This window comes from Camarhynchus parvulus, chromosome 18 (assembly GCF_901933205.1).
Source record: "Camarhynchus parvulus chromosome 18, STF_HiC, whole genome shotgun sequence".
Classification (NCBI taxonomy): Eukaryota; Metazoa; Chordata; class Aves; order Passeriformes; family Thraupidae; genus Camarhynchus; species Camarhynchus parvulus.
In genome coordinates this window covers 1,521,519-1,541,107 of record NC_044588.1, presented here as the reverse complement: position 1 = coordinate 1,541,107, position 19,589 = coordinate 1,521,519, and the positions used below count along the sequence as shown (strand labels likewise).

Here is a 19,589-nt window from a genome sequence, read left to right as displayed (position 1 = left end):
AGCTGGGGCGGTGCTCGGGGGGATTTGGGTTCACACCCTGCCTGAGCCCCGGCCGGACAGCGCTGGGCCGTCCCGAGTTCCCTTGAGCGGGGCCCGGCCGGGAGAGGGGCGGGCAGCGCGGGTGGCACCGCACCCCAACGGCCCCGGAACCGACCCCGAGGCCTCCGGGCACCGCCGGGTGACGCTGCCCCGACCCCGGCTCGGAGCCCCCGGCCCGGCCCGGCCCCGGGGTCCCGTTCCGCAGGGCAGAGCCCCCCGCATCCCGGGGCTGCCCAGCTCCCACATGGGCGGGCGCCTCAGGGTTCGTCCCCCGGCTGCCGCCCCTCCCGTCGGGGCGGGGATCGGACACGTAATTTTCCGGAAAGCCCCAGCCATAGTTTCGTTTCTCCGAGCCCAGGTTTGTTTCGGGTTCTTGGGGCAGCTGCGGACGGGGCGATGGCGGCGCTGGAGTCGGAGCCGGGCCTGTCGGGGCTGGAGGAGGAGCTCACCTGCTCCATCTGCCTCTGCCTCTTCAGCAGCCCCGTGACGGTGCCCTGCGGGCACAACTTCTGCGCCTCCTGCCTGGAGCTCACCTGGGCCGGGCTCTCGGGGGGCTTCAGCTGCCCGCAGTGCCGGGCCACCTTCGCGGGCCGCCCGCAGCTGCAGAAGAACACGGTGCTGTGCCGGGTGGTGGAGCAGCTCCAGGGCCGCTCCGGGGCCAAGGGCGAGGAAGAGGAGGAGAATGAGGATGGGGATGGGGAGGTGGGGGGGTGCTGGGGCGGGGAGGCCCCCGTGTTCTGCGACAGCTGCCGGGAGGTGCCGGCCGTGCAGACCTGCCTGACCTGCACCGCGTCCTTCTGCGCCGAGCACCTGCGGCCGCACCGCGACAGCCCCGCCTTCCGCGACCACCAGCTCTGCCCCACCGTGCGCGACCTGCAGCTGCGCAAGTGCCCCCAGCACAACAGGCTCTTCGAGTTCTTCTGCGGCAAGCACGGCGTCTGCATCTGCTCCCTGTGCCTGCTCGGGCACAAGCTGTGCCCCACCAGCCCCTTGGAGCAGGCAAAAGCCTCTGCCCAGGTGAGCAGCCGGGCTGGGCGGGGGCGGCCCCCGGGGCTGGAACCCCCTCCCAAGGGCGCCCCGGGGCGCCCCTTGGCTCCCTCGGTGCCAGGGGAGCCGCTCTGGAGTGCGGGGAGGAGGCCGGAACAAGCCGTCGACTGTAAATCTCGTGTCTGGCGTTGGTGAACTGTTATCTGCCCTCCAGCAGTGCTCAGGCACGTCCCCAGAGCCATTCCTCGCGTTTTCCTCGTCTCTCCAAGATGTTGCTCAAGAGCAGGGGTCTGGGAAGGCGCTGTCAGGGAGCTGGATTGACAGGGCTGGGCTGTCCTGGGCTGGGCTCAGCAGCGAGGCCTCCCGTATTCTGTGGCGTCACCCAGCGCTCTGAGCCTCCTCTGCTGCTCTGCTCCCTGCCAGGGCTTGGCACTGCCTGAGGGGCTGACAGTCCGCTGCAAATGTTCTTAAAGAGAATTATAAGGGTATCCTAGATCTCAAGTGTGTAGATGAAAGACAGAAGGAGGTTCAGGGAGTAGAAGCGAAGGAAACCTGGCCTTTATATTTTCCAGCACAGCTGAAAATCAGTGTGGATGAGTAAAGTATGCTGAAAAGGTTTAGGTGGCCAAACTCCCATCTGTTCAGTGGGTGTGTATGCAGCTTAGCTGCAGAACTTGGCCCTGACTGAGCTTAGCAGAATCTTCAACTAAAGGAACAGGTAAATCTCATCTGAGGGAGAACGTTCTCAAAAGGAGTGGGGTGAACAGTAGCATCAACTTAGTGCAGGGAGTCCAACCTGAGAGCTAATGTAACATTTATTCTTAGCATGGGAACGGCTGTGCTGGTGAAAGCAGCGGGTCCCCTGTGAAGGGAGTGTCAGCAATGGCATCCTGCTCTTGGAGAGGTGGGGAGGGTGTGGGTGCCACAAGCCACACATGTGCAGGACGGTACTTTTACACCCCCTAAGGTTTGAGGGAAGGTGGGTTTTAAGCTGAGAGTAATAAATGCTTACAAGAGTGTTTAAAACTGAGAGCAGACATGACAGCTGCCTCTCTGAAATGCTTTCTGGTCTCTCCCGTTGCAGTCGCTGCTGAAGAAAAAACTTGGGGAGCTGCATAACCAGAGTGAAAGAACTGCCCGGGCAATGAGCACGGTGAAAACAAAACAGAACCAATCTGCTGTAAGTGGGAAACTGCTCAGAGTGCTCCCAGGTTGCCTGGCACCCGCTGGCCGCTGCATGGTGTTGGTGATTGTACCCTTGTGACAAGGGCTGTGGTGCTGAGGCTGCATTGGCAGGAGAAGGTGTTACTAGGAGGGAACAGAAAAGAGGAGTCTTGGCAGGGCCAGGCAGCTCTGTGGGAGATGGGAGTGAACCTGGCACTGTGCAAGGTTTTACAGCCTCACATGAGGGTCACACTAAGAATGGGCTCCATTCCTTGTGGGTGAAGGAATTTTCTTTCCAAACCACATAGAAACCGACAGCTCTTCTCTTGCTTGTTTCAAGGAAGAGAAGCCCACGTTTCCCAGAGACTTTCATTCAGTACCACTTAAGAGTATTTTGTTTACAAACTGTTCTTTTGAAATCAGTGCCTATCTGCTCTTGTCTGCCCCAGGAGACAGCTTCAAGAAAGAAGGAATTGATCAGAAATGAGTTTTCAGAAGTTAAAGCTGTAATTGAAGAAAGAGAAAATGAGATCATGAAAGCAATTACAGAGGAAGAAAAGAGAGTTTGGAATAAGTTTGATTATATTTACAGTGTTCTGGGAAATAAGAAGAACGAAATTCAGTCTCTCAAAGATCAGATTGAGATGGCACTGACTGAAAGTGATGATATTCTGTTTTTGAAGGTAACGTGTCATTTAAGTGTGAATCCAGTTCTTCATTCTAGAGTGCAGAATGACAAAAACCTGCTCTGGTCCTGTTCTCCAGAGACTTTCAGTCAAATGGAGATGCAGTGGTGTGCAAGAACCTGCTATCAAAGGATGTCCTGAAAAGTACACAAATATCAGTGAAAGAATGCTGAAGGGGTGTCTGGTAACTGTCCCAGTTCAGCCACTGCCTCCGTGAGGTGTGGCAGCTCTGTGCTGGGACCTGGCTGGTCACTGGTTACCAGTGGGAATTAAGGTGTCTGAGCTGCTGCTGGAATTTTGCCATGAGCTGTGTCTGACTGTGGCCTTTGTTCCCTTGAATTTGAGACGAATGCACAAACTGCATCCCATTTAAAGCAAGTTGGTTGTATTTTTCTCTGTGTGCTATTCAAGGTGGTCTCTCATTTGTGGTTTCAGAGAGCAACAGCACTGCAACGAACATCAACAAAAGAGGCTTTTGTTCCTGTAGTTGAAATGGACCAAAATGTGATGCATTCCACTTACCAGTCTGCCATTACCCTCAAAGACATAGTGAAACTTTCAATAATGCAGAGTCGGGAGAAAAAAGAAGAAGGTACTGTGTCACTGAGGAAATTGGCATCTTCTACTTTTGCTTTGAGCTGAAATGAGGGATCTTTCCTCTCCAATTCAAATACATTTTTTTAAAAAAGTGCAGCAAATACAGTTGGTTAATATAAATTGTGTCTTCCAATCTCTGCAGTGCTCCATTTCCACACAAAAAACATTGCAGTCTGGGCTAAACTGGGAGACAAAACATGCCAGTGTTTCTTCACTGTTATCTATACTTGGATAAGCTGATGAGTATCATGATATTACACCCTTCTGGCACAGCTCAGCCTTTCTTCCTTGGACTAATTTATGGTGTAACAATGTAGCAGGGTTGGATGTGGTTAGGATGTGGATTTGAGGGAGATTGGAAAGGCTTTAGAGTGGCAGGACTCCACCTGCCATAAGGCAGGAAAGATGGATAAGATGGAAGAATGTCCTCAATAATGCATGTCTGTTCCTGACCATACAAACCATAATGTAAATTATCACCATTGCAGCCAAACCTATGAAAATTCAGGCCCCTCCAGCAGTTCATCCAAACAAAGCCACTGTTGGAAAAAAGCCTCCTGGACCACGTAAGTACAACAGAACACCATCCTGTCCTGACTATGGCTTTACTGTTAAATAAGAGTTGAGGCAGTTCCCCAGGAGCGTTTGCTGTGGTGGTGATGCAGTGATGAGCTGCACCTTGGCACAGGGAAGGGAGGTGTTTGGGGATGCATGCCTTGTGAGCTGGACAGGTGAACTGCACAGGGACACGGGTGCATCAGCCTGTAGTGGTGTCAGTGTGGGCTGTAAAGCAAAGCAGAGCCTCCCCACCCTCTTGTTGGTGCAGCTTTTTTAAATTTGTGCCAAACACCTTTTGGTTTGTTTGATAGAATTTGTATGTATTGAGTTCTGCTTAGGATCTGTTCATGTTCTGGTTTTTTTCTTCCTCCCTCACAGACCAGACCCGCAAAGAGAAAACTGGACCCCAGGCTCAAAACACTCCACAGGGGGAGACAGATACCACCAGTAAGTGGGGATTAAAGGAGCCTTACTCAAACATTTTGCTGCCTCCAGTCTAGGGCTGGGGTGATGGTCTTTGTGGCAGGTTATACTGGGGCCTTTCAGTTCTGTTTTGTCCGGATACCAGAATTAATGGGCACTGTAGCCTGTTTGGACGATCTTCCATGTTTTCTTTTTGAAGTAAATGTAAGTGTTAAGAAACAGCTCCTGTTACTCCCAGGGAGCTCTTGGCACATGGTCCAGGTGCTGGGTGTGGGGCAGTCAGGGGGTGTGCTGGGGAAGCAGGACTGGAATGGAGCTGCAGCTCCTGTTGCTGCACTGAAAGCTGTGTTGTAAAGAGGAAAGGAATAGTCAGTGTTCCTCACAGGAACAGCAGCATTCCACGTGCCTGGACACACTGCTCCTGGAGGAGAGATCAAGCTCCTTCCAGGCTTATGACGCTGTGCAATAGGAAGCAAATGGAAGGCTGTGCTTGATGTGCACAGGCACATTTGTACATGGCTTCAGCCTGCTGGACTCTCTGCTCTGTACTGCTGCAGTTTCAGGAGAGCCATGGTGATGGTATTACAGCTGACACAGTCTTACCAGTGGCTTTTGCCTCCCAGTAGAACTCACAGTTTACTTTTTTGTAGGAATGCCGGGGGGTCAGCATGGTCGGGATGGACAGAGACGAGAGATCTCTGAAGCCAGGTCATGGAACTTGGGGTTTATTGCAAAGGGCCTGGGGCAGGGCCCTGCTGGGAGCTGCCAGCCACAGCTCAGAGCAGGAATGAGAGAAGAGAGGGGGAGAGAGGATGAGAGGATAAGACTGTAAAAGCATAAGAGAGTAAAAGGGGTAAGAGCTAAGAGGCAAGAGTAAGTGCTAAGAGTTAAGAGAGCGAAGTTCCCGTTACAATACAATAAATCATCTTCTGTGTTGAATATTCTAATTCTCACTAACCAATCTAGTACAAGATACAAATCCTACAGCATTTACATACAGCCTATAAGAATCATTACATTACCATACTGTGCTACAATTTAAACCCTAAAAAATCCTCTTTGGGCCCCTTCTGCCAAGCAGGCAGGGTCTGCTCAGACCCTTGGACCTGCCTGCTTGTAGAGGGTCTTGTTTCATCAAAAGGGGATCACCTTCAGCTGGCCACACCATTGTTTTCCAGTTGTTCAGTAACTAAGGGACCTCAAAGGTTGCTTTCATTTCAATCTCACTTATAGTTTCCATATTCTCAAAATCTTTTGCCAGGCAATCATATTCATAAGGCTTTCCTGGTACATCCTTCCCAACACTTTTTTCTTTTCCCCCCTTCAGAAGAGAAAAAGAAAGCTGCTAAAGTTGGTGAGTACAAACTTTCATCATGTGCATTCTAATTTCATTGACTGCTCTTAAAATGATAAGATGGTCTTCAGTGTTGGTGTATTGAACAAAAGTTCTGCTCTTGCTGGCCACTGTGGGAGCAATCCAACACTGAGAGAAGCTGTGCAGAGAGTGGGATTTTCAAAACTTGACATGACAGTGAACAGCCTGAGCTAAAATTGAAGTTAACCCTGCATGGAGCAGGAGACTAAACCAGATCAGCTCCAGCCTGAGTGTGTCTGATGGGGTGTTAAACATGTGAGGTCTCTTCCCAGCTGGCCAGACTCTCTGTTCTTCTGTTGACGCAGCACCACCCACCGCACCAACTGCCCCAGCTGCTGCTGCTGCTGCTAAAGATCTGATTGCCAGCTTCCTGAAGAAACCCAGAGAGGAGCTCTTGCAGTGTAAGACACCCAACATTGCACTCCTTAAAGATGAACCTTGCTGTTGTTGTACTGGTGCTATGTGTCCTCTGTAGTGACCTGGCAAAAATACATCTGAGAGATTTTGTTAGCTTAATAGATTGTTACAAATGGAGGAAATTTCTGGAGAAAAAGGGGGGCAGGAGGTTTCTAAGTGGTTCTTTTGCTGGATGAATCAAATGAATCTTCAGCATCCGTGAATCTTTATGAAGATAAATGAAGTTTTTTAAGTAAGGATTTTGGTTTCCCCAAAAAAGATAGCATCAGGGTAGCCTGGAAACACACTGTAATGCACTGGATTCTTTTAAAATGAAATGCAGGCTTTTATGTGAGCCCATGATGGCTTGTTAAGATGCTATACAACATGGCATTTCTTTTGCTGCCAGATCAGCAATCACCTTGTTTTGGGGTGTTTGGGTGATAAAGGGATCCTGTGAGGCTGCAGGAAGGAAGAAAACTCTCTCTCCTTTTGCCTGTTGTGTGACATAGGGCTGCAGTTGAACCCAGCAGCTTGTACTGTGGCCCTAAGAGCTGGCTGCACTGGGGAGGAGAGCAGAGCTGGCAGATAAACAGGCAGCAAGTGCTGAGGCGGGACAGGATAAACAGAAGTGCTTTGTTCTTCAGCACCTTGGAGTGACTCGTGTCATTGCAGACGCTGCCAACATCACCCTGGACTACAACACAGCCCACAACACCGTGGTTCTGGCTGACAACTACACCAGGATGTCCATCTCAGACACCTTCCCAGGCCACAGGCAGCACCCTCAGCGCTTCACCGATTACCGCCAGGTGCTGGGCTTCCAGTGCTTCAAGAGGGGCATCCACTACTGGGAGGTGGAGCTGCAGCAGGGCAGCTTCTGCGGCCTCGGCGTCTGCTACGGCAGCATGGAGCGCCAGGGCCCCCAGAGCCGCCTGGGCAGGAACAGCAGGTCCTGGTGCATCGAGTGGCTCAACTCCAAATTGTCCTCCTGGCACAACGACGTGGAAAAGTGCCTGCCCAACACAAAGGCTACCAAGATCGGGGTGCTGCTCCACTGCGATGGGGGCTTTCTGATTTTCATGGCGGTGGGGGAGAAGAATAACCTGATCTATAAATTCAAAGCCCAGTTCACTGAAGCCTTGTACCCAGCCTTCTGGCTCTTCTCCAGTGATGCTGTTCTCTCTCTCTGTCACATGAAAGAGTAAGGTCTGGTATCTCAGTTTAGTTCATTTACAGCTAATCTGTCTCAAAGATTGATTGTTTGATGCAGAAATTATCATCTCTTTTAAGCAGTTTAGAAAATCTGCCAGTTCTTTGGTCTGAATTGCTAAAGCCTTTAGATAGTGATTTAGCAAAATGTTGGTGATGGTACAAACTACAAGGGTTTGCAAAGGTCTTGATTGCCATGAAATCAAAGTTATGATGCAAATCCTTGTTAAATGTCTTCAGTGGCGCCTGTGGCTTCTGTGGTTTCCTGTAAAGGAGCAACAGCATTAATGTGTTCATGAGTAAGAGTTCCTGTTTGAGAAAGAAACAGGAAGAATTCCTTGACAAATTCAAGCTTTGAGGGAGGTCTCACTGTTGCCTTTTGGCCTGTGCAGAGACTGTTGTCCATACAGGTGTTCTCAGTGTAGGACTCCACCAGATGCTACAGAAAGAGCTGTTGAAATCCCTAAGTTCAGGCTGTAAGTTATAAAAGCCACTATGACAAACCTCATCAGAATGGAACTGCAGAGACTGCTAGAATTGATGGGAAATAAATGGTATTAGAATCACCAGGAAACAAATGACATCAGCCCAGACACTGGGAATACAGCAGAGTTGTCAGGAAGACATCCTGCAGAGCAGTGGTGTGCACCCTGTGATGAAGATTGTGGGATGAAGCATTCTGTGTCATCTTCTGACCCAGAGCATGCTTCACATCTTCACTGAAGGCTCTTCAGTGCTGGGTTTTTGTGTGTGCTGAGTAGTTCAGGGGCTGCATTCCTGCTCTCAGGTTCTCCTGTCATAAAGCTTTTCTTCTTTATGAAGTGGGATATTCTCTGCTGGGTATCTTTAGCTCAAAGCAGGGTCTCCTGTCATAGAGCTTTTCCTCTTTATGAGGTCGGATATTCTCTGCTGGTGTATCTTTTGTTGTTCAGGTGGTAGACACTGGATTTCTTGCATGTTTCTGGGACTCCAATTTGAGGAGTCTCAAGACAGAGTGCAAGTACTTGGAAAATGCTGGTTCCTCTCTGCATGAAGCCTCTGGGCAGACAGGGTGAGTCTTTTGACATACAGAGAATTAGCACAGAGGAGAATATACATCCATTCTTCCTGGGATGGATTTTTAATTCTCCTGGTGTTCTTTGGGTTGTGGTATGTCTTCAGAAGTTCTCACCAGGTACAGAGAAATCTGTACTTCTTCCTTACAACTTTAAAACAATCTGTAGGCAATCAAGGTGTTTGGATCTCACAGTTACAGGGCCTGTACCTTGTTGGTGCCTCTGGACTTTTGTGTCAGCTTTTATTTCTTGTAGCCCATGGGAAGCTCACACGAGAGCCTTCCTGGACTTGGATTTCTAAAACTGCCCTTACAGGACTTGGTGAAATGGAACACAAAGCCACTGCTGGCAGTTTGGCAGGGAATTGTTAGAAGGCTTAAAAGAACCTCTGTGACTACACTCCACATTAGCCAAAGTGCTTTGGACAGAGGCTTTCAGGAATTCAGGCTTGGTGTCTATTTTTACTTGGTTTGTAAACTCTTAGTACTTTGTCAAGGATAGCACAAGTCTCATTTCTTCCAATGTTTTGGTCAGAATAGGATATGGGATGGATGGTGGATCTGAAAGTGCCATGGCTGTCTTTGGAGCAGTTCTACCCTCTGGAGGGTCTCCCCTTTCCAAAGCAGTCAGCACTAAAACTCCCAGCCTGAGCAGAATGTTGCAAAAGGTGCACAAGGAGGCTGTGTCCTGCTGGGAGCCAGGAATGGGTGACAAACTGGGTTTTCTGCCCTTCCAGTTTTTCAGCAGTGAAAGATAAGAGCAGTTCCCTCTGAGAAATCCTTTTGCTCCTGGGCTGTGCACAGGGCTGCAGATGCACTCAGCAGGGTGCTGAAGGAGTTCTCTGTCCCCTTGGCTGTGGGCAAAAACGTGCTCCAGCAGTCTGTGCAGTGGAGAAAGTCCCCATCCTCTGTTCCCTGCTTCTTGACTTTAAAGAGGTGTCAGTACTGGCCTCTGGGTCTGTGGCCTTCTGTGGCCATGCTCTGGAGGGACACCCAGACAAAGGAAAGAGCAGCTTTTATTCTGCCTTGTTGGACAGAGTGGGATTCTTGGCATGGGACACTGGTGTAGGACCGCGCATGTGGAACACATGAGGTGTCCTGCATTACCAGGCAGTGAAACAAGCCTTCTGCTGGGCCCCTGATCCTCTGTTCTGCTTTCTTTTGTGCTATGAATGACTAGAAGTCACAGAGTGAAGTTCTGTTAATTTGGAGTTCACAGAATCACAGAATGTTCTGAGTTGGAAGGGATTCACAAGGATCCCTGAGTCCAGCTCTTGAGTGAATGATCTGTATGGGGATGGAACTGGGGACCTTGGCATTATTGGGACCAATCTCTGGGCATCTGAGAAATCTTTTGGTTAGCTTCAGGTCTCTTGCATATTTTGGAACATTAGTGTGATACAACTTCTATAACTAATAATAAATATTAGTGTGTTGAGGAGAAATACTAGTTACTGCATGATAAATGATCATTTGAAAGCCTTTTCAACATAATTGAAGTGGTTTTACTCGGGCACTACCTGTAAGAGCTGCACTGGTTTTAAACAAGGCATATATAGGAGCATATATTTTAATTGTAATTCTCTTTTTAGTATTAAAATGAAAGCAACTTAGTCTAGAAAAAGAAGTAATTCTGGTGTTAACACCATGAGAATGTGCATTGATTTGCATTTTAATATACAAATTAGAGTAAATCAAAAAAACAGTCATTCATTGCTGAATGAAAATAAATGAATGTTTAATATTTTCTTCAATTAAAGACATCAGTAAAGAAGTGTATTTAGAAAAAGATGTGCAGTTATAAACCTGTTGATTGTACTGATATATCAGCCCTGTACTTCAGTCTGTATAAGGTGAGTTGTTGTTTGTAGCTGTGCCAGCCACACAGGGCAGGGCCACCACCATGGATTCTGTGCCACCTGCTCCCTGTGCCCACTCCAGGGGCTGGCTGGTGGCTGGTGATGGCTTGAATTCAATAAAAACTCACAGTAAACCCTAACTCTGAATGTTTTGTTCTCTGCTCAGGGTGGAAGCTGGGAGGGAGGCAGAAGTGAAGACAAAAAGGCTCTTCCAGGGCATCACTCACTGGGCTGTGGGGAGCTGGGGAAGGGACAGGCAGAGCTGAGCTGTGCTCTGGGCTGGTCCTGAGCTGCCTCCTTCCCACACCCATGATCAGTGATGCTGCCTCCTCACTGGGGATGGGGAGATCATCCTGCCCAGGAACAAAGCTGGAGACTGGTGGTGTTTGCAGGGGTCCCAGGAAGAGGGAAGAGATGAGAATCTTGACTCTATGTTTCAGAAGGCTGATTTATTATTTTATTATATATATTAAAAGCAAATTATATATTAAAACTATACTAAAGAATAGAAGAAAGGATTTCATCAGAAGGCTAGAAAGGAAAGGAGTGGAATGATAATAAAATCTTGTGACTGCTCACAGCCCCGACACAGGTGGCTGTCATTGGTCATCAAGTAAAAACATTTTCACATGCTGGGTAAACAATTCTCCAAATCACATTCCAAAGCAGCAAAACACGGAGAAGCTGAAGCTTCCCAGCTTCTCAGGAGAAAAGATCCCGGCAAAAAAGATTTTTCATAAAATATGTCTGTGACAGGAGACCTTTTTGGGTAAGCACAACCATGGTCATCAGCTGGAGGAAGTTGGACAATTAAGGACACAGTGTGGGATTGCTCTAAAAAGCTTTAGATGAGATCCAGCATCTGCCAGCCTAAGTTACACCTGGAAGCAGCAATAGGTGATGATTCCTGATGATTTCACCCAGTGAAATTGGAAGCTGCTGCCTCCCCATGTGGCCAGTGGAAAACAGTTCAGCAGGGAGCTGCTCTGGTGCCTCAACAGATTCAAAAATCAGCCCAAACAAAGCATCCATGGAGCAAGAAGTTAAACATTTCCACCTCAAGTTCTCCAAGTGAGTTGGGCTGAGGAAGGTTTTGGGGAAGGAAATGTCTGAAGAGTTTGCAGACTCACACAGTGGTGCTTGAGCAGTGTGATAGGTACTACAAAAACCAAGGGGGGAAATCCTCATCTTCACTTCTTGTCCCGTGCTGTCCCTGGCATCAGGAGGTCAATTAGGTCTGCCAGAGCTTTGCCTCAGTTTCCAAAGACAGACAAAGAGGTATTTTAAGCCTGTCTAAGCTTGACTGTGACCTGAGCAGGTACTGAGGCCCCAGGGAAGTCAGCATGATCATATTCATTCATACAAGGTCTGTTTTCTTCCTTGGTAATGGCATTTCCTCTTGATTTAGCTTTGTGAATACTTTTGCACAGCAAAAAAGAACAACCAACTTAGACTCCAAATCAAGCTCTCTGTGAATATCTGCAAAAATGTTTATCAAGACATTCCCTATTTTAGTAAAATTGTCTTGCTTAGTGTTTAACAATGTATATTTCCGTACCCAGGCTCTGACTCCCTCCCATTTCTTTCTTCCCCCCTTCCCAATTCCCTCCCAATTAAGTGGCTGCTACTTCTCAAACAATCAATGTCAGTTAAAAACGTGTCACAGTGTGGTCATTGTATGACGTCCATTCAAAGCTCATGTCATTTAGACTTTCATTGGCAGCTATTTTGTCCCATAAAAAAAGTTCAAGACAGCAATTTGTGAATCTTGCTCAGCCAAGTAGAACTGTGGAAAAGAGGAGTCATTCCAAAAGTCAATTAATTGTGGCCTGCCAGAGTTCTCCTCATTCAGTTTTCTCCAGGCCCTCACATCTGTCAGCCCCGTGTTGCCCAGGCTGCAATCAGCTGCCCTTACATGGGAATAATGGGTTTATTCACACCATTTATTGCCTTCTGTGGGGTAGACACATTTGTGTATCATTTTACAGTGTAGCAATTCCATTTACATAAAATACAGGCAATTGTGTGAGTCTGGCTAAAGCACTAAGGGAGGGTGGGAGGAGCCACCAATCAAATAATAAAAGCTATTTGAAAGGAGGCAGATAATTTAGGTGAAAATACCATCATGAGCAATTCTTGATCCTAAATTAGTTCAACAGAACTTTAAGGAGGCAACTTAGTTGCATTTTGTTTGTGGTTGTATTAAACTCCCTAATTTTTTCAATGTCAGAAAAGAGCATGTACTTTTTACAGCATCTACATTCCATTTTAAAAATCAAGTAATTCTTGGTGAAGAAAGGGCTTTTTTTGCTTTAGAGGTAGTTTCTTCCTCCCAGGTTAGAGAGGGTTTTCACATTTGCCTTTAAAGGAAGAGAAATCAAGCAGAGATTGGGGAGGGGAGAAAAATACCTAGAGAAAAAGCACATAACATTTACACAGAGCAAGAGATGTTAGAGAGACTTATCTAGTACTGAGCACAGACTGCTTTCTAACCTTCCCCAAAAGGTCTTTCGAAAATCCCGAATTATTTTGTGAGGCAGAGAAAATGTAATGGTGAATGTAATGAAATGATGAAAGAGAAATTAATGTGAGTTTAGAAGTCAATTCACAGGGCTCACAGAGCCATTATCTTCAGGAAATCCTCCAGATCCCAGTTTGGAGGAATTGTTAACTTTAGTTCTTGGTTTTAACTCTGCTCCAGATTCAGTATCCAAAGATTGGGCTGGAATTTTTCAACTCTCAGCAAGTGTCTCTCATGTCAGTTGAGCTCAAACTCACAGGGGCTGGCTCCCCTTTCTCTGGCAGCCTGGTAAACCAACATGAAATCCTTGAACCGAGAGGCACAGCCCAGCCAGGCTTCCCCAAAGTGTTCATTCCCAGTGAAGAGGAAATCTCCCCCTCCCTTCTTCACCCGGCACTGCAGGAGGGTTCGGATGGGGCCTCGCCACTCCCCACTCCCTTCCTCCTGCTGGAAAATCTGGTTTTTCTGCCTGTAGACCTTCTGGGCTCTGACATCCACCTGGGACATGTGGTTCTCTGGGTCGTGGGAGACACCTCGGATGGAGCCTTTCACCACTGGATGTGAAGGAGACAGGAGGTGGTTATGCAGCAGCAGGGGAACAGTGCAGGTACTGCGAGCTCATGCAATGAAAGAACTGAGAGCAGCTTGGCTGTGCAGTTTTGACACCCACCACCTGCACATGGACACGTTCCTGAGCTTACGTTGCAGGGGATCCCCATGCAAGCTGCTGCATCCTTGGAATTGTGCTTTATGAGTGCTCAAACCAGCTACACCAGGGGAAAAAGCTTGATAATGCAAAGTAGTGGAGGATAAAAAAGCACATGACAAAAGGTCAGCTCAGGGATTAATTTTTTTCAGTCTGTGTTCCAAGACTACAACTACCACAGATGCCTCCTGCCTGACTCCAGGGGACTCTGGAGCTTTTCCTTTCACAGCACTAACAGAGGCTGATCCAAGAAGAATCAAAATATTATTTGGCCAGAAAAAAATGAGAGCTTGTTAAGTGTTTTTCATTTAAACGTTTAGTGGGATTTTTCCCTCTCAAAAGACAATGTCATCCATCCACCAAAAAAACACTTTGGGAGATGATGAACAACACTAAAACTCTTAAAGTGACTTTATTTGAAACCTTATTTAAAAATCACTTCGCATACATGGACCTTCTTCTCCCAGAAGGATCCTAACTGGAAGGAAAGCATAAGAAGCCATTGCCTCTGTTTGAAAGCATTCTTTGCATCCATCATACGGAGAATGAAGCATCCCATCTGACAGGTGTTGGTTGTCCTGAAGCCACCTTTATCATTGTCACTGCCCCCATTTTCCACAGCAATCAATTATTCTTCTACTAATTAAATTCATTTCAATCCCACATCCATAGAAGGCTCAGAAACATTCACCATTTGAGAAAGAGCTCTTCAGCAAGTGGGAGGTTACAAAACCACCCTCCTGCCACTAAACTCCTTCACTCTTGTACAGAAAACTCAACAACCCAAGATGCAGAAACACCTCATCTCAGAAGTTTTCAAGAACTTCCTCATTCATTTAGATTTCCAAGGGAATCCAAAATTTTGTGTAACAGATGTCTCTGGTCTCTGTCCCCCTCTTTGTGTGACCATTTTTAATCAGATGCAGTCAAGTCTATTGACAAGCTATAATGCCCTTGTTCCTGCTGCTCCAGGTTGCTCCTGCACTGCTCGGGGGGCAGAGGCTGCAGACCCCCATGCTCAGGACAGCCATAAAGCCCCCATTCACTGCCAGTGCCATTTACACTTTCATCAGCAGCTCTTTTCTCTAATCAAACAGCTGATGAGAGCGATTTGTGAGCGCAGGGCAAGGCAGTCAGGCCATAAATAGAGTCAGTTCGAAGGGCTGCTCCTTCTGGGCTGTGGGTGCTGTGAGTGTGGGTGTCCCTTTGTGTGTCCCTTTGTGTGTCCCTTGGCGTGTCCCTTGGCGTGTCCCTTGGCGTGCCCGGGCCCCACAGCTGTCAGTCTCCAGTGGGCACAGCGCCGGCTCGGGAACAGCACCTTCCTCCGGGACAGACAACAACCCCAACAGGGCTGGCTGGATGCCACCACGTAGTTTAGAAGAAGAATAAAAATTACCAGTCCTTCCTCCAGCACAGAGAATGGGCTGGGTGGCACCAGTTAGTTCAGAAGAATAAAAATTACCAGCTGTGGAGCGCTCTTAAGGAAGCATGCTCTGCACTGGTTTTGTATTTGCACCATCATGCTGGTGTCTGATTTTAAAAGCCTTAAAGTATGGCAAGCCCTGGTAGGAAAGCAATGATTTGGTGAGATTTTAAAATGTTTAATACGGAGTGTGTAGTTTTATTTCTTTATGTAGGTACATTTACAGCATTAGAATTGTGGCTACGTGGAGAGGCAACTCTACAGCTTTAGCTATTTGAGCTAATCAAAGAAGCACAAATCTGCATGTGGAAAAATGTGGCAATAAAATGAACAAATTACAAGTGAAATAAAAAATCTATTGCATTAGTGAGAAAAATGGAAATTTTTAAATGTATTATCAGATGACTATATCTTATTATTTCTTTTCTTATGGACTAATAACTGTGCTGTTCCCTCATAAGGGATGAAACCTAACCAGGATGTCACTGGAGAAAAGTTTAAATCACATGGAATCTTTAGCTAAGTTGCAAACAACTCACTGCCTCTACAATAAAAAACTGGGGAGTGTCAAACTGAGGGGAGAGAGAAGGCAGATTCATAACTGGGATAAAAAAAATACAGACAAAGGGAATAAAAATGACCACACCAAGCATGTTCAACCTCCATGTACATCTACACACGTGACTCAGCTACACCTGTGAGCCAGCAGCACACCTGTGAGCATTACTCACGGTTCAGTTTTAGCTCATAACCTTTCCGCCTGCAGGAAATTAGGACCTTGGCAGCAAAGCTTCTCCCTTCTGGGTTTCACTTTGTGTCCCCCCATTCATATTCTTTTCCAGTTTCTTTCCCAGATCAGAGAGCACAGTCACGCTATTATTTTAAGAAAAGCAGCATATCAATCCAAATAATCAATATAAAGGCAGAATGACTCCCCTTTAGTCAGCTTACCAAAATCACTGCTGCAGATGGCCATAAGGAGTTCCATGTTGTCACAAGGACGGCACACAGCTAGAAGAAACAGAGCAGTTACTCATAACACTCTAGTACATCCCATTGCAAAAGGACGGGTGAATTCAGAGGAGAAATGGGGCAGAACAACCAGCTTGAAGAACACTGTGATCAGATGCAAACCAAAATTCTTGTTATGCAAATACAGCACAGCAAAGCAATAAGCACAGGGGATGCTCTCAGAGGGCAGTGCGGGCAGAAGGGCCTCCTTTGCAATGCCAGAGCAGCCTCTGTCTCCAGAGATGCAGCAGCCCAGTGGGGATCAGCTGCCGCCTTGGATCTGCCCAGCAGTGGTGCCCCTGTTCTTACCCTCAGCCAGGGCCATCTTTTGGAAGTCGGGGCCGGCCGTGCTCTGCTTGCCCAGCAGCTCGTACTGGAAGCTGGCGGTGCGGCGGCTGATGTCCCTGTGCGGGCTGGCCTGCAGGAACAGGGCCACTCGCTGCGGGCTCTGGGCGCTGAAGCAGGACACGTGGCGGGGCCGAGCCCCCTCTGCCTCGCTCAGCACCAGGTGCAGCTGCCCGGCACGTTCCACGAAGATGCTGGCGCCCTGGAAGTTGCTGGAGGGTTTGATGCAGAGCGTGGTGTGCTGGGCACCGGCCACGTTGGGCTCCAGCAGCACGCGCAGGGCTCGGGCTGGGTACATCCACTCCAGGGAGCCCTCGGTGCAGCGCAGGTGAACCTGCTCCACAGCACGGGAACGGGGCTCCCGGGCCAAACCACTGCGGGAAACAGCGCCGTCAGGAATGGGGGGAGAGGGGAGGGGAGAGGAGAGAGAAGCCACTGCACCACGCACCATCTGGACATCCAGATCTTATTCCTAACTCTCCTAATGACCCTTAAATTGGCTTCCTCTGGCTGGATTGTATCCTTCCCTCGCACCCCTGGGATGTGAACTGCAGCACCACGCAGGAGCCACAGAGGACAGGGAATGCGCACAGCTGGGTGCATGGGAAGGAGCCTCAGTCCCTTTCACCAAATCCATGCTTGAATGTCTGCAGCACTCAGAGAAATGTCAGTGGGCAATTTCTCACTGCTAAATAGCTCAAAACTTTTCCTTGGGGTACGACTGGCCACTGCTCAGCTGTTCAGAAAATCCCACCTGCGAGGGTGTGGATGGGGGTGAGAGCCACTGACTCGAAGCATGAGCAATGTTATGCCTGAAAAATTTTGTTTAAAGATCTACTTTCTGAAATTACTTTTAATATTTCCAATATAAACTCATCAAGAACATGTTTTTTGATAAAAAGCGTGGTGCTGCTCCCGAGCTCTCGCTCAAGCCTGTGCAACTCCACTGCTTTCAGAACAGTTACTGTTGCTGAGGCCACTTATGAAAGTCAAATCCCTGCCAGCATAATTAGTTAAAAGAAAAGTAAAAAGGCAACAAAAGACAGTGGGAAAGGATGTAATATTAGAGAATATCGAGAACATTTGTGGCCTATTTCCCTGCCGGTCACTGAAGTACACCCAGCAGCACGGGGCACCGCAGCCGCTCCCTCCCCGCGATCCCCGGGGCCGGTTCCCGGTTCCCGCAGCCCCCGGCCCACCCTCCAGCTGCAGTGCGGCGCTGCCCCGGCCCCTCGCAGCAGCGGCAGCAGCGGCGGCAGCGCGGCGGCAGCAGCGGCAGCAGCGGCGGCAGCGGCGGCGGCGGCAGCAGCGGCAGCAGCGGCAGCAGCGCAGCAGCGGCAGCAGCGGCAGCAGCGGCAGCAGGGCCGGCATTCCGGGCGAGCCCCGCTCCGCGGCCATGGGCCGGCGGCTCGGCTGGGCGCGGGCCGGGCTTTAAGGGCGGCGGGAGGGAAAGGGGTGGGCTGGGGGTCCGGGGGCGGCGGCCGCGCCTGGCACCGACCCCTTCCCCCTTCCCGCGGGAGAGCCCCCCAGCGCTGGGGACAGCAGGGACATCCCCGCCGTCACCCTTCCCTCTGCGCGCCGCTGTCCCCAGCGCCCGGGCCGGGCACCCCCCCTTTTGTCTCTGAAATATTTAGAAGTGATTAATAACAGTTCCTCATCGCGGTGTAGGAACAAACAAAAATCGTGTCAACATAATCAAAGCGAATTTTGAATGAATGATGGAAATTCAATAGTTTTAACTTCTGCTTTCATGATTATCTTTCAGGGGTCCGTGCACAAGAAAGCTCCGGGGCCCACGATTATCATGCTAAAAGCCGGGCTGTGCCTGCCAATAATTAGATTTCTATATGCATTGCCCTTTCCATATTTTCAGTGAACGACATGGGGAGATGCTCTTTTGCAGGTCTGGGAGAGCGAGGCTCTTTGCTGCAGCTCTTAAGCGTGGAATGGGGATTTCGCGGCCGGGCGGGGACAATGGCCCTCGGCACGGCTGGGCGGCACATCCCGGGCTCCGCCGGGCTTTGTTCGCACGCAGCGCCCGCGGTCACCGGGACCCTCCGGCCATCTGTTCCCTTGCGGTTACCGCGTGTTCTCACACTGCCCACAGATGCACGGGCACAGGCTGCCTGCAGCCCTTCTGCGAGCAGGGATTTTCCCGAAGAGGAAAATAAATTTGTTAGAGGAGATACCTGAAACCAGAGCTTTAGTCCTCAAGTGTCTGATACCAGACTCCTTGAATCCTGCTTCGATCCGCTTTACTGTTCACTCACAAAAATTTTGTATTTTTACTGTTATTATCAAAAAAAGAAACAATCTCAGTCTTGACTTGTACTTTGCTAATGTCTCGTGTTCTTCCCCACACATACCTGTGCTATGACTCCTTGCACAATTTTTGGCTAAAATTTGGCTCAAGTGGGTGCTCTGCACAGCTCACTCCAGCAATTCTAAAAACATTTAAAGATGCATCAAACCTTGATGGTTATCAGCATTAGTGCCAGTGATCCTGAAAGCTCTGTGAAACTATTGTCTTACTCATCTAAGAAAAAACCTGCTGAATATCTACGCTCTGACCCCATCCTGAATGGAAAACAACACACAAATAGTCTTTAAAAGGTTTGATTGTGGCATAATACAGGAGCTGAGAGGCAGAGCCCTTTTCTCTTTTGTGCAAATGAGTTTAGGGAACAGAGGAGAGGACTTGGGGAGGGAGCTGACAACTATGATAAAGTGGCCCCACAGGAGGATTTATTCACTTCCAAAGGCCCAAACGAACCCATCTGCTGCCATCAGGGGAAAGCTTTGAGCCACTCGATCCCTGAACGTCTCCCGGCAGCAGCGTTTCCCCTCGCTGGGAGTTGTGCTGATTTGCCCTCAGCAGCACCTCCTGCCCCATCTCCAGTTTCTACTGACACCAAAACATCTCCTGTTAAAACTCTTATTTGAAACTGCTCATCGCAGCTAAGGCATTTGCAGGGCTCCTTCCCCTCTTCGAGTAAATAATGTGCAGCATCAGAAGCTGTTTTAAGATCCCCAAATCAGTGGCAACGGAGGTGAGAAAGAAGAATACGGACACTTCACATTAACTGTTGAAGCCTGGGAATTCAAACCATTTTAACCACACCTATTGAAAACCCACACAACCTCAGCTCCTCCCCGAGGTGGAGAAGAATGAACCAGAAGCAGACAAACAGCTGCTGAGAGATCCTTGCAGGTTACCAGTGTTAGTTTTACCT

The 19,589-nt window shown here is 48.8% G+C and overlaps 2 protein-coding genes across 2 annotated transcripts; one reads left to right on the top strand and one right to left on the bottom strand.

Moving 5' to 3' along the window:
• Positions 1 to 373: 373 nt before the first annotated feature.
• TRIM25 (tripartite motif containing 25) lies at positions 374 to 10,481 on the top strand. Its single transcript, XM_030962191.1, has 9 exons — positions 374 to 1,056; positions 2,111 to 2,206; positions 2,640 to 2,873; positions 3,312 to 3,468; positions 3,962 to 4,039; positions 4,410 to 4,478; positions 5,782 to 5,808; positions 6,135 to 6,230; positions 6,901 to 10,481. The coding sequence occupies exons 1-9, from the start codon at positions 436 to 438 to the stop codon at positions 7,431 to 7,433; spliced, it is 1,911 nt and encodes a 636-aa protein (XP_030818051.1). The 5' UTR covers positions 374 to 435; the 3' UTR covers positions 7,434 to 10,481.
• Positions 10,482 to 11,975: 1,494 nt separating this feature from the next.
• Positions 11,976 to 19,249, bottom strand: LOC115911405 (meteorin-like protein). Its single transcript, XM_030962364.1, is given in 5 exon segments — positions 11,976 to 13,425; positions 15,952 to 16,011; positions 16,321 to 16,730; positions 18,723 to 18,800; positions 19,110 to 19,249. Coding segments are annotated over 5 exon segments (1,005 nt in total). The 3' UTR covers positions 11,976 to 13,108.
• Positions 19,250 to 19,589: the final 340 nt, after the last annotated feature.